Here is a 12,640-nt window from a genome sequence, read left to right on the forward strand (position 1 = left end):
CCCCTTGTTCTGTCTGAACAACTGCCTCTTGATCTATGCAAGGTTCCTCATGAGCACAATTAAGTGTTCTGGAGCTCCCATTCTTCGCAGTGTTATCCACAGTTTGTTATGATCCCCCAGTCAAATGCCTTTGCGTAGTCAATAAAACACAGGTAAACATCCTTCTGGTATTCTCTGCGTTCAGTCCGGATCCATCTGACATCAGCAATGATATCCCTGGTTTCACGTCCTCTTCTGAATCCAGCCTGAATTTCTGGCAGTTCCCTGACGATATGCTGCTGTAGCCATTTTTGAATGATCTTCAGCAAAATTTTGCTTGCGTGTGATATTAATGATATTGTTCTATAATTTCCACATTTGGTAGGATCATCTTTCTTGGGAATAGGCATAAATATGGATCTCTTCCAGTCAGTTGGCCAGGAAGCTGTCTTCCATATTTCTTGGCATAGACAAGTGAGCACCTCCAGCGCTGCATCTGTCTGTTGAAACATCTCAATTGATATTCCATCAATTCCTGGAGCCTTGTTTTTCGCCAGTGCCTTCAGAGCAGCTTGGACTTCTTCCTTCAGTACCATCGGTTCCTGATCATATGCCACCTCTTGAAATGGCTGAATATCGACTAATTCTTTTTGGTATAATGACTCTGTGTATTCCTCCCATCTTCTTTTGATGCTTCTTGCATCGTTTAATATTTTCCCCATGGAATCCTTCACTATTGCAACTCGAGGCTGGAATTTTTTCTTCAGTTCTTTCAGCTTGAGAAACGCCGAGTGTGTTCTTCCGTTTTGGTTTTCCATCTCCAGCTCTTTGCACATATCATTATAATACTTTACTTTGTCTTCTCAAGAGGCCCTTTGAAATTTTCTGTTCGGTTCTTTTACTTCATCAATTCTTCCTTTTGCTTTAGCTGCTTGACACCCAAGAGCAAGTTTCAGAGTCTCCTCTGACATCCATCTTGGTCTTTTCTGTCTTTCCCGTCTTTTCAATGACCTCTTGCTTTCTTCATGGATGATGTCCTTGATGTCATTCCACAACTCGCCTGGTCTTCGGTCACTAGTGTTCAATACGTCAATTATATTCTTCAGGTGGTCTTTAAATTCAGGTGGGATATACTCAAGGTCATATTTTGGCTCTTGTAGACTTGCTCTGATTTTCTTCAGTTTCAGCTTGAACTTGCATAAGAGCAATTGATGGTCTGTTCCACTGTTGGCCTCTGGCCTTGTTCTGACCGATGATATTGAGGTTTTCCATTGTCTCTTTCCACAGATGTAGTCAATTTGATTTCTGTGTGTTCCATCTGGCGAGGTCCATGTGTATAGTCGTCGTTTATGCTGGTGAAAGAAGGTATTTGCAATGAAGTAGTTGTTGGTCTTGCAAAATTCTATCATTCGATCTCTGGCATTGTTTCTATCACCAAGGCCATATTTTCCAATTACTGGTCCTTCTTCTGTGTTTCCAACTTTTGCATTCCAATTGCCAGTAATTATCAGTGCATCTTGATTGCATGTGCCATCAATTTCAGACTGCAGCAGCTGATAAAAATCTTCTATTTCTTCATCTTTGGCCCTAGCAGTTGGTGCGTAAATTTGAATAATAGTCATCTTAACTGGTCTTCCTTGTAGGCGTATGGATCTTATCCTATCACTGACAGCGCTGTACTTCAGGATAGATCTTGAAACATTCTTTTTGACAATGAATGCAACACCATTCCTCTTCGAGTTGTCATTCCCAGCATAGTAGACTATATGATTGATTCAAAATGGCCAATACCAGTCCATTTCAGCTCACTAATGCCTAGGACATCGATGTTTATGCGTTCCATTTCATTTTTGACAATTTCCAATTTTCCTAGATTCATACTTCATACATTCTAGGTTCTGATTATTAATGGATGTTTGCAGCTGTTTCTTCTCATTTTGAGTCGTGCCACATCAGCAAATGAAGGTCCCGAAATCTTTACTCCATCCACATCATTAAGGTCGACTCTACTTTGAGGAGGCAACTTTTCCCCAGTCATCTTTTGAGTGCCTTCCAACCTGGGGGGCTCATCTTCCAGCACTATATCAATGTTCCACTGCTATTCATAAGGTTTTCACTAGCTAATGCTTTTCAGAAGGAGACTGCCGGGTCCTTCTTCCTAGTCTGTCTTAGTCTGGAAGCTCAGCTAAAACCTGTCCTCCATGGGTGACCCTGCTGGTATCTGAATATCAGTGGCATAGTTTCCAGCATCACAGCAACACACAAGCCCCAGAGTAAAACAAACTGACAGACATGTGGGTCTCTCTCTCTCGCTCACTCTCTCAGATACAATGGCTAAATTAGGACATTTCCAGATAAGCAAAAATTAAGAGAATTCATAAAAACCAAACTTACAAGAAATATTAAAGAGAGTCCTTCAGTTAGAGAACCAACATGAGAAAACAACAGGGGTCTAGGATACATGATGGCATCAGACAGATACCAACCTAGGTAAAGAACTCTCAATGATAAAAAGAAGCTAAAAGACTTAAAACAGGGAAAGGGACATCAATCTGTAAATAATGACAACATCAAAACAATAAAAGAGGGAATAAATGGTGTAGGTATAGAACTTTCAAACAAAGGAAGTCCTGGCGATATCAAGTAATATGGAAATAAGTGTGAATTTCAACATATCCACAAAGAAAGTTAACAAACCTACTCATTAAAATAAAAAAGGAAGTGAAAAGAAAATCTATAGAATGAGAGACAATATTTGCAAATCATGTATATCTGATATAAGACTTATATTCAGAATACAAAAAGAACTCTTACAATTCAATAGTAAAAAGACAATAACTAATTAAAAAATGGGCGAAGGATTTGAAGAGACATTTTTTCAAAGAAGATATACAAATGGCAAATAAGCATATGAAAAGATGCTCAACATCATTAATCAATGAGGAATTGTAAATCAAAGCCACAACGAGATACTTCACATCCACTAAAAAAAATAAAAAAGATAGACAATTATAAGTTTAGCAAAGATGTGGAGAAACTGGAATCCTCATTCATTGCTGATGGAAATGTAAAATGGTGTAGCACTTTAGAAAACAGTTTGGCAGTTCCTCAAAGCGTTAAACACAGAGTTAACACTTGACCCAGCAATTGTACTTCTAGGTGTACAACCAAGATAATTAAAAACACATGTCCAAACAAAAACCTGTACACTAATGTTCATAGCAGCATTATTCATAATTCTTAGTCATCTAGTGTTGCTATAAGATAAGTACCACAACTGAACGGCTTAAGCAAAGAGAAGTTTATTTCCTCACAGTAAAGTAGACAAAAAGTCCAAATTCAGGTTGTCAGCTCCAGGGGAATGCTTTCTCTGTCAGCCTTCTCATCAATCTTCCCCTGGACTAGAAGCTTCTCCATGAAGGGACCCTGGGTCCAGAGGGCGAGGCGCACTCTGCTCCCGGCACTGCTTTCTTGGTGATTTGAAGTCCCCCTGCCTCTCTGCTCACTTCTCTCTTTTATATCTCAAGAGATCGCCTCAAGACACAATCCAGTCTCATTAACTGAATCCTGCCTCAGTAACACAACAGCTGCCCATCCTCCCTCATTAACATCATAGAAGCAGGATTTACAACATAGAGGAAAATCACACAATACCAGGAATCATGGACCAGCCAAACTGATACACACATTTTTGGCGGGACACAATTCAATCCATGACAAGCTCCAAAAAGTGGAAGCAACCAAAATGCCCGTCAACTGATGAATGGATAAACAAAATATGATATATCCGTACAATGGAACATTATTCGACAATAAAAAGACATGAAGTACTGATACATGCTACAATAGAAATGAATCTTGAAAACATTATGCTAAGTAAAATAAGCCAGTCACAAAAGACCACACATTATATGATTCCATTTATATGAAATGTCCCCAACAGGCAAATCCATAGAAACAGAAAGTAGATTAGTGTTTTCCAGGAGCTGGGGAAAGGAGAGTGGGGAATGACTGCTTATGGGTATGAGATTCCTTTGGGGGTGGTGAAAATGTCCTAAAATTAGATAGTGGTGATGGTGGTACAACTCTGTGAATAGACGAAAAACTAAATTGTGTACTTTAAAAAGGTGAATAATATGGTATGTAAATTAAACCTCAGTGAAGCAGTTATTTAAAAATCAGTTAGTCATACCATAATGTCTTTAAATTATTCCCTAATATTACAGTTTATAAATTAGACATTTATTTTTTTTTTTATATAGATACAAGGAAACCCTGGTAGCATAGTGGTTAAGTGTTACGGCTGCTAACCAAAAGGTCAGTAGTTTGAATCCCCCAGGGGCTCCTTGGAAACCCTGTGGGGCAGTTGTACCCTGTCCTGTAGGGTCGCTATGAGTCAGAATTAACTCGATGGCAGTGGGTTTTATATAGATACAGAGGGAGAAAAAGCCAAGGTTTTTATTATTATTATTCAATATCAAACATCACTAAGAAAATACTAGTTATAAATGAGTCTAGGCCCAAGTATATTGCCATACCTTGCCACATTGCTTGTAGGAAATTCCCTTTTTGTTACAGTACTCATAGATGAGGGCTGCGCCTTGTACACATAATTTAGCTTTCAGAGATGCAGGTTTATAATAAATTCCACTATGTATGACACCACTGTTATGTCCAGTCTGGTGAAGAGCTACAGAACAAGAGAAACTGGATAAGAAAAAGTACATCACTTACACAGAACCTAAGAAGTGGGGGGACAAACATATATTTGAAGTTATTAGAGACCATATCATTTAAAATTCTGCCTGAATTTGTTTTTAGAATCAGAGTACTGGTAATTTTCTACAGCAACTGCCCCTTGGTGTTCACGTCATATTCCCCCAGTTCATCTCTGATTTCAGCTACAACTTTGGTGCAGACTCACTTCTTGCTACCAACGAATCACTTTGAGGGCCCCTATGGCTCTGCATACTGCCCCAGGGCCTTTTCTAATGTGTCTTAGGGGGCTCAGGAAACTTCAACACCCTTAGGGGCAATCCTCAACCAAGAGGGATAGGAGTTGATGGATAAATGGATACAATTCTGGGAAACATCAGGTGTCTCCTCAGAGGTCAACGTGGAATCAAGACTGATAAAGTGCCCTCACGTGGCTTTTCTTCCTTCCCTATCTTACTTTCCTACTCTCTCATCCCTGCCTCCTGGGATAGCCTTTCAAATAAATCATCTACATCCAAGTTCTTGCCTCGGATTCTGCTTTCAGCAGAATCCATATTAAGATACTAACACCGACATTCAGCATGAAAGATGCAGCACTGACAAAATGAGCAGGTGCTTAGGTAGTCCAGAAGAACACTGGTAACATACATACCTAAATCTTTCTCTTTTTCCAGAAGACCAATGGAAAGGGCTGAATGCCGCTGGATCAGCGCTCTGGCAGAGGCAAGCCCCACAATTCCGCCACCGACAATGACTACATCAAATGAGCTTTAAGAGAAAATCACCTTTAAAGTAATGCCTGTTTACAGCAGATCTCACCAAATTTCACATACATAATTTCCATCATCAGTGGACAATTACATTATTAATTTGAGATCATTAAAATCACATATTTATTGGGCTTTGTGCTATTTGTCTCTATACTCAGGAACAAACCTCTCCAAGTTACATATATTGCTGGTCAGTAGTATCATCAGCGATACCCTATGTCCTACCATTAGGCAAGGTGACCAGCTGCCCAAGCCACTCTAAGGCTCCACAGTAGCCACCCGGGGTTAGTTACATCAGTGATTCCTTTGTGTTAGGCACCATACTTCTCTACCACCTGACCTTTTAAAATTCAAGTGCAGGAAACGGCCAGTGAATACATCAAACCTTAGAGAAATAAGTGGCCTAGGAACAGGCTCAGAAACACAATTTTCACCATGACAAACACTGATTATGCAATCACTGAAAAAATTTGAAAGGCTATGTACAATATATCTAACTTTGCAATGAGAATTTATGGACAACAAATCTAGATTTCATAGTACAATAGGGTGAGGAAATTTCAAGTTAAAGCCCTTTCTTTGAAAAATGATCTGAGGTTTCAATTTCAAAATTATTGGCAGAAGTGCATCAATGTCATTACATTTGTTACTATACCTGTGGCTACAGAAACAGCTACTGTACAACCAGGGACACAGCCATGTGTGCCTGATAAATCAAAATCTGCAGCTTAGTTTGGAAGTTGTAAGAGACTAACACTCACTCCTTCAGTGCACGAGCCTCATAACTTGGACTAGGAATGCTTCCAGGTGGTACTTGACAGGTGGTTCTCACTTCAGCACCTTTAGCTAGTTGGGTGAAATGGTTGCCAAGGCATGCATGTGCTGGTGAACAGGCCCACATTTAAGAGGACCAAATCAAACCCGTTGCATCGAGTTAATTCCAACTCACAGCAACCCTATAAGACAGGGTAGAACTACCTCATGGGGTTTCCAAAGAGCGGCCTGTGGATTGGAACGGTGACCTTTTAGTTAGCAGCCAAGTTCTTAACTACTGTGCCATCGAGGCTCCCACTTAAGAAGAGAGGATATAAAAAGAACAGCACAAGTAAACAAGATTCTGGGTCCACTGGGTCAATAAGGGTTACTGGTAAATGCTTGCAGTGGTCAACTTAAAAATTCCTATGATCAGAGTGTACATGAAGTCCAAGACTTTAAAAACTTTTTTTTAACATAAATTTCACTAGATTAAAGGTACAGTTCTCATATTCCACTATAGTTATTTATACTCATTTGCACCTATTGACCCATTATGTAACTTAAACATGTAAGTAGATCTTTTATGAAGTCTAAAAAACGAAACAAAAAAACTGGCTTTTAAGAATTTCAGAAAAATAACTGAACTATTGTGTTTAAAATGGGCTTCATATTTTCCCAAAACTGCCAATATCTTCTGCTAAGGAGGTGTTCAAAGCATTTACAAATACTTAAGATACTGCTAAGTTTATGACTTAGCTATATTTTATGTGCTTTTCTCTTTTCCATAGCAAGGTGATATCTATATCAATCAATGAACTGTAAATTACCTACAAGGACCAACGAAAGGAAGATGTTTGTGAATGTGTGTGTGCGCGTGGTTTTTCATAATGTTTTTTTCTTACTTTCTCGTCTTCAAGATAAGCTATATAATGCCTTGCTTTGCCTTCAAGCCTTGCATTTCTGTAAAAGGTGGCATGATTTTGCAGGGGTAGTTTTGACTTCTGTAATTGTTTCTCATCATTGCTGCCTTTTGATAAATAAAACATAAAACCCTTTGGTGAGGCGTTCCTTCCACTGAGAGTCACTGTTTTGGCACAGCCTCCTAGCCAAAAAGTTCTCTTGGCTCTTGTTTTCACAGATTTTATTACAACCATCAATAAATGCTTGATTTTCAAACATAAAGCTATAATACTAAAAATGCTTTTTCCAATTACACATGCCACCTTTCACTCCCTTCTGCCAAACCTGGAGAACCACTACTCTATTCAGGGAGCCTACACCTCATCAATCATTGAAATACGCTTCACAAACTAAAGCACAGACTCCCAAGTGTCCACAATGGGGAAAAGTGCCCAGAGTAACAGTCACGGAAGATCACTGGAGGACATTCATGGGCCAAGTTAATCATGGACGCTGAAGGGGATATTTTTCTCCAAAACTCAATCTCAAGTCAACACTAATGAGCAGTTTAACAGATAACTCTTTTGTTTTTTAAAGCTTTTATCATAGAAATGTTCAAACGCAATAGTTGGACAGATAGGGAAAAGTAGACAGAATGGTACAATGAACCCCATGTACCCATCAACTAGTTTCAATAATTACCAACTCATGGGCCACCTTGCTTCATCTATATATATCTTACTCTCTCCTATATTATTCTGATGCAAAACCCGAACATCACATTGTTTTATCCATAAATATTTCCACATGTTATCTCTAGCGGATGCAGCACTGGAAGTGCTCACTCGTCTTTGCCAAAAATTTAGAAGACAGCTACCTGGTCAACCAACTGGAAGAGATCCATATTTATGCCTATTCCAGAGAAAGGTGATCCAACAGAATGTAGAAATTATTGAACAGTATTATTAATATCACATGCAAGTAAAATGTCGCTGAAGATCATTCAAAAGTGGTTGCAGCAGTACGTCAACAGGGAACTGCCAGAGATCCAAGCTGGACTCAGAAGAGGACGTGGAACAAGGGATATCACTGCTGATGTCAGATGGATCTTGGCTGAAAGCAAAGAATACCAGGAAGATGTTTACCTGTGTTTTATTGACTATGCAAAGGCTTTCGACTGTGGGGATCATAACAAATTATGGATAACACTACAAAGAATGGGAATTCCAGAACACTTAATTGTTCTGATGAGGAACCTGTACATAGATCAAAAGGCAGTCCTTCAAACAGAACAAGGGGATACCGCATGATTTAATATCAGGAAAGGTATGCATCAGGGCTGTATCCTTTCACCATACTTATTCAATCTGCATGCTGGGCAAATAATCCAAGAAGCTAGACTATATGAAGAATGGGGCATCAGGACTGGAGGAAGACTCAATAATAACCTGAGAAATGCAAATGACACAACCTTGCTTGCTGAAAGTCAAGAGGACTTGAAGCACTTAGTGGCACAGTGGTTAACCGTTCAGCTGCTAACCAAAAGTTCGGCAGTTCAAATCCACCAGCTACTCCTTGGAAACCCTATGAGGCAGTTCTGTCCTACCGGGTCGTTATGAGTCAGAATCAACTCGATGGCAATGGGCTTTTGGGATGAAGATCAAAGACTACAGCCTTCAGTATGGATTACACCTCAACATAAAACAAAAATCCTCACAACAGGACCAACGAGTGACATGATGACAAATGGAGAAAAGGCTTAAGTTGTCAAAGATTTCATTTCACTTGGGTCCAGGGTCAACTCCCTGGTAAGCGGGCAGTCAAGAAATCAAATAGCGCATTGTATCCGGCAAATCTGCTCCAAAAGACCTCTTTAAAGTGTTAAAAAGCAAAGATGTCACCTTAAGGACTAAGGTGTGCCTGACCCAAGCCATGGTGTTTTCAATTGCCTCATATGCATGTGAAAGCTGGGCAATGAATAAGGAAGACCAAAGAATTGATGCCTTTGAATTATGGTGTTGGTAAAGAATATTGAATATACTAAGGACTGTCGAAAGAATGAAAGAACGAACAAATCTGTCACGGAAGAAAGAAGTATACCCAGAATGCTCCTTAGAAGCAAGGATGGGGAGATTTCTTCTCACACACTTTGGACATGTTATCAGGAGGGACCAGTCCCTGGAGAAGGACATCATGCTTGGTAAAGTATAGGGTCAATGCAAAAGAGGAAGACCCTCAATGAGATGGATTGACACAGTGGCTGCAACAATGGGCTCAAGCATAGCAACAATTGTGAGGATGGCGCAGGACCAAGCAGCGCTTCCTTCTGTTGTACACAAGGTCACTATGAGTCAGAACTGATTTGATGGTACCTAACAATAACATCTCCAAAAGACCTCTTCAAAAACACACATGACCATAATACTGTTACCATAACTAAAAAATTAACAATAAATTTTTAAATCATCAAATACTACAAAATTTTCAAGAGAAAATCTTCAGGATCTAAGGTTAGGTGGAGGGTTGACACTAAAAGCGATACCCATGAAAGGAAAAAAAAAAGGTAAATTGGATTTCATTAAAAGTTAAAACTTACGATCTTCAAAAGACTCTGTTAAAAGCATGAAAACACAACCAACCTATTGGGAGAAAATATTTACAAATCACATACCTAACAAATGACTCATATCTGGAATATATAAAGATTCTGAAGACTAACAACCCAATTAGAAAGAAGGCAAAAGATAGACATTTCTCGAAAGAGGATATGTGGATGGCAAAGAACTACATGGAAAAATGTTCAACATCATTAGGCATTAAGGAAATGCAAATTGGCTATCAAAATAGCTAAAATGATAACACCAAATGTCAGTGAGGATAAGGAGAAACTGGATCACTAATAAGCCCAAACCAAACCCGCTGCCGTTGAGTCAATTCCGACTCATGGTGACCCTATAGCACAGAATAGAGTTGCCCCATAGGGTTTCCGAGGAGCGGCCGGTGGATTCGAACTGCAGACCTTTTGGTTAGCAGCCAATCTCTTAACCGCTGTCCCACCAGGGCTCCAATACATTGCTATAAAATAGTACAGCCACTCTGGAAAAAGAATATGGCATTTTCTAACTAAACTAACCATGTGCTTACCATAAAAAAAAAAAAAAAAAAAAACCAAACCTGTTGCTGTCGAGTCAATTCCGACTCATAGTGACCCTATAGGACAGAGTAGAACCGCTCCATAGAATTTCCGACGAGCATCTGATGGATCTGAACTGCCGGCCTTTTAAAGGTTAGCAGCCGTAGCTCTTAACTACTACAACACCAGGGTTTCCATATGACCCACCAATTGCTCTCTTGGGCATTTATTCCAGAGAAAAGGAAACTACGTTTACACAAAAACCTGTAGCCCAATGTTCATAGTAGCTTTATTCATAATAGCCAAAAACTGGAAATAATTCACATGTCCTTCAATGGGTGAATGGTTAAACTTTGGTACATCCATACCACTGATACACACAACCACCTGGATGAATCTCAAGGACATTATACTAAATGAAAAAAAAAAAGCCCATCTTAAGAGGTAACATATTGTGTGATTCTACTTATTCTCAAAATGACAAAAGAATAGAGATGGTGAACACATTAGAGATTGTGAAGAGGTGAGTGTGACTATAAAGGGGTCAAACCTGTTGCCAAAGAGTCGATTCCAACTCATAGTGATTCTATAGCAACCCTACAGGACTGAGGAGAACTGCTCCATAGTTTCCAGCACCTGGTGGATTCAAACTATAGACCTTTTGGTTAGTAGCTGTAGTGCTTAACTACTACGCCACCCAGGTTTCCATAAAGGGGTAGCACATGGGATATCTCTGTACTGATGGAACACTTTTGTATCTTAATTGTGAGGCAGTTACACAAATCTACACATATGATTAAACTGCATAGAACTACACACACACACACACAGAAATGAGTACATGTAAAACTAGTGAAATCTAAACATTGCACCAATGTCAGTTTCGTGGTTTTGATATTGTACTATAGTAACGTAAACTATTACCATTGGGGAAAACTGGGTGAAGGATACAGGGGACTTCTCTGTACTTTTTTTTGCAGATTCCTGTGGATCTATTAGAAACCCTGGCGGCGTAGTGGTTAAGAGTTTGGCTGCTAACCAAAAGGTCAGCAGTTCGAATCCACCAGGCGCTCCTTGGAAACCCTATGGAGCAGTTCCGCTCTGTCCTGTAGGGTCACCATGAGTTGGAATCGACTTGACAGCAATGGGTTTGGGTTTTTTTATGGATCTATAATTATTTCTAAATAAAAAGTAAAAGCAAAACCCTTTACTAACCCTACTCTTAAGAAATCTTTCAAAAGAGCTGTCTACATAAACCACGATTAATCACAAATCCTATTACTAGTATCTCACTCCAATGCCCCTCCAATCCACTAACACACAGCAAGCAGAATCGACTTTTGAAACATCAACATTTAAACATTCCCTTTGCCCTTTAATAGCTTCCATTGCTCTTGGAATAAAATTCAATGTCTGGTTAAAACAGAATAAAAACTCTGCTGTGATGCAGCCCCTCTTCAGCCTCATTCCACATCATCTCTTACACTAAGCTCTAGCCACATTCACATTGCCCATCTTCTAGTCCTCATATTAGCAGAGAGCTTTCTAGCCTTAGCGCCCTCGCACAGATCATTTCTCTAAAGAAGGCAAACAGTGGTTTCAAATGTGACCTCTAACTTCACACCACAGGACACCGAATTCTGCAGTTGCTTCTCACAGGGTCAACCGTATGCGGTGTGCACTAAGAAGTGGCTGATTTAAGACCGGTTCCAGATCTCCCAAGAAACACCGGGATGCCAGCTAATAAACAACATATTTATTAATTGCTTGCAGTGTGCTAAGTCATTTCATTCTCAAAACAACCACCTACGGGAGAGACTAGGATCCTATTCACTGCTGAGCCTTTAAGGAGGTTAAAGTAGCTCGCTCAAAGTTAATTCATGTGCAGGGTGTGTATTCAAACCCAGAATTCTTCTTTACCTCTACTCAACATTGCCTCTATTCTTTTCTTTTGGCCCGCAAATACACGGAATGCAACCTGCAGGTATTCCTGGGCTCCACAGGACACTGACCTCTGATTGACGGGACAGGGAAGTACGAGCAAGACCATCGGTCCTACACAGGGCACCTCTGAGCGTAGAAGCAGGGAAGGTGGCGGGGGCGGGCCAGCGGCCACTCACCTAGTGCTGGCGCTACGGCCATAGCAGCAACCTCCGCGCAGCAGCCAGGGCCTCAGTCGCGCTGGCCCGCAAGGCGCGGGGAAGTCCCCGCCGGCCCGCCCGCAGGCACCGCCCAGGTAGCGCAGCGCCGCCAGCATTGCCCGCACCCCCTGCCCTGCCTCAGCCACCAGAGGAGGCCACTTGAGCCCGACACTGACCGGGTCGGCGCGCCCTAGCCCCGCCCACCCACGTCGGGGCCAATGAGGCGCGCGCCTTTGCCTCACGTG

The 12,640-nt window shown here is 40.6% G+C and overlaps 1 protein-coding gene across 1 annotated transcript in view; it reads right to left on the minus strand.

Annotated features, from left to right (window-relative positions):
• L2HGDH (L-2-hydroxyglutarate dehydrogenase) overlaps positions 1–12,575 on the minus strand; it is a 53,697-nt gene extending 41,122 nt beyond the window's left edge. Inside the window, exons 1-3 of the mRNA XM_049897364.1 lie at positions 12,375–12,575; positions 5,348–5,463; positions 4,518–4,669 (exon numbers count right to left, since the gene is read on the minus strand). Coding sequence (XP_049753321.1) covers positions 4,518–4,669; positions 5,348–5,463; positions 12,375–12,511 — 405 coding nt within the window. The 5' untranslated portion in view covers positions 12,512–12,575. The remainder of the gene's footprint in view (positions 1–4,517; positions 4,670–5,347; positions 5,464–12,374) is intronic.
• Positions 12,576–12,640: the final 65 nt, after the last annotated feature.

The sequence above is a fragment of the Elephas maximus genome, chromosome 10 (genome assembly GCF_024166365.1).
Source record: "Elephas maximus indicus isolate mEleMax1 chromosome 10, mEleMax1 primary haplotype, whole genome shotgun sequence".
In the NCBI taxonomy this organism is placed as follows: Eukaryota; Metazoa; Chordata; class Mammalia; order Proboscidea; family Elephantidae; genus Elephas; species Elephas maximus.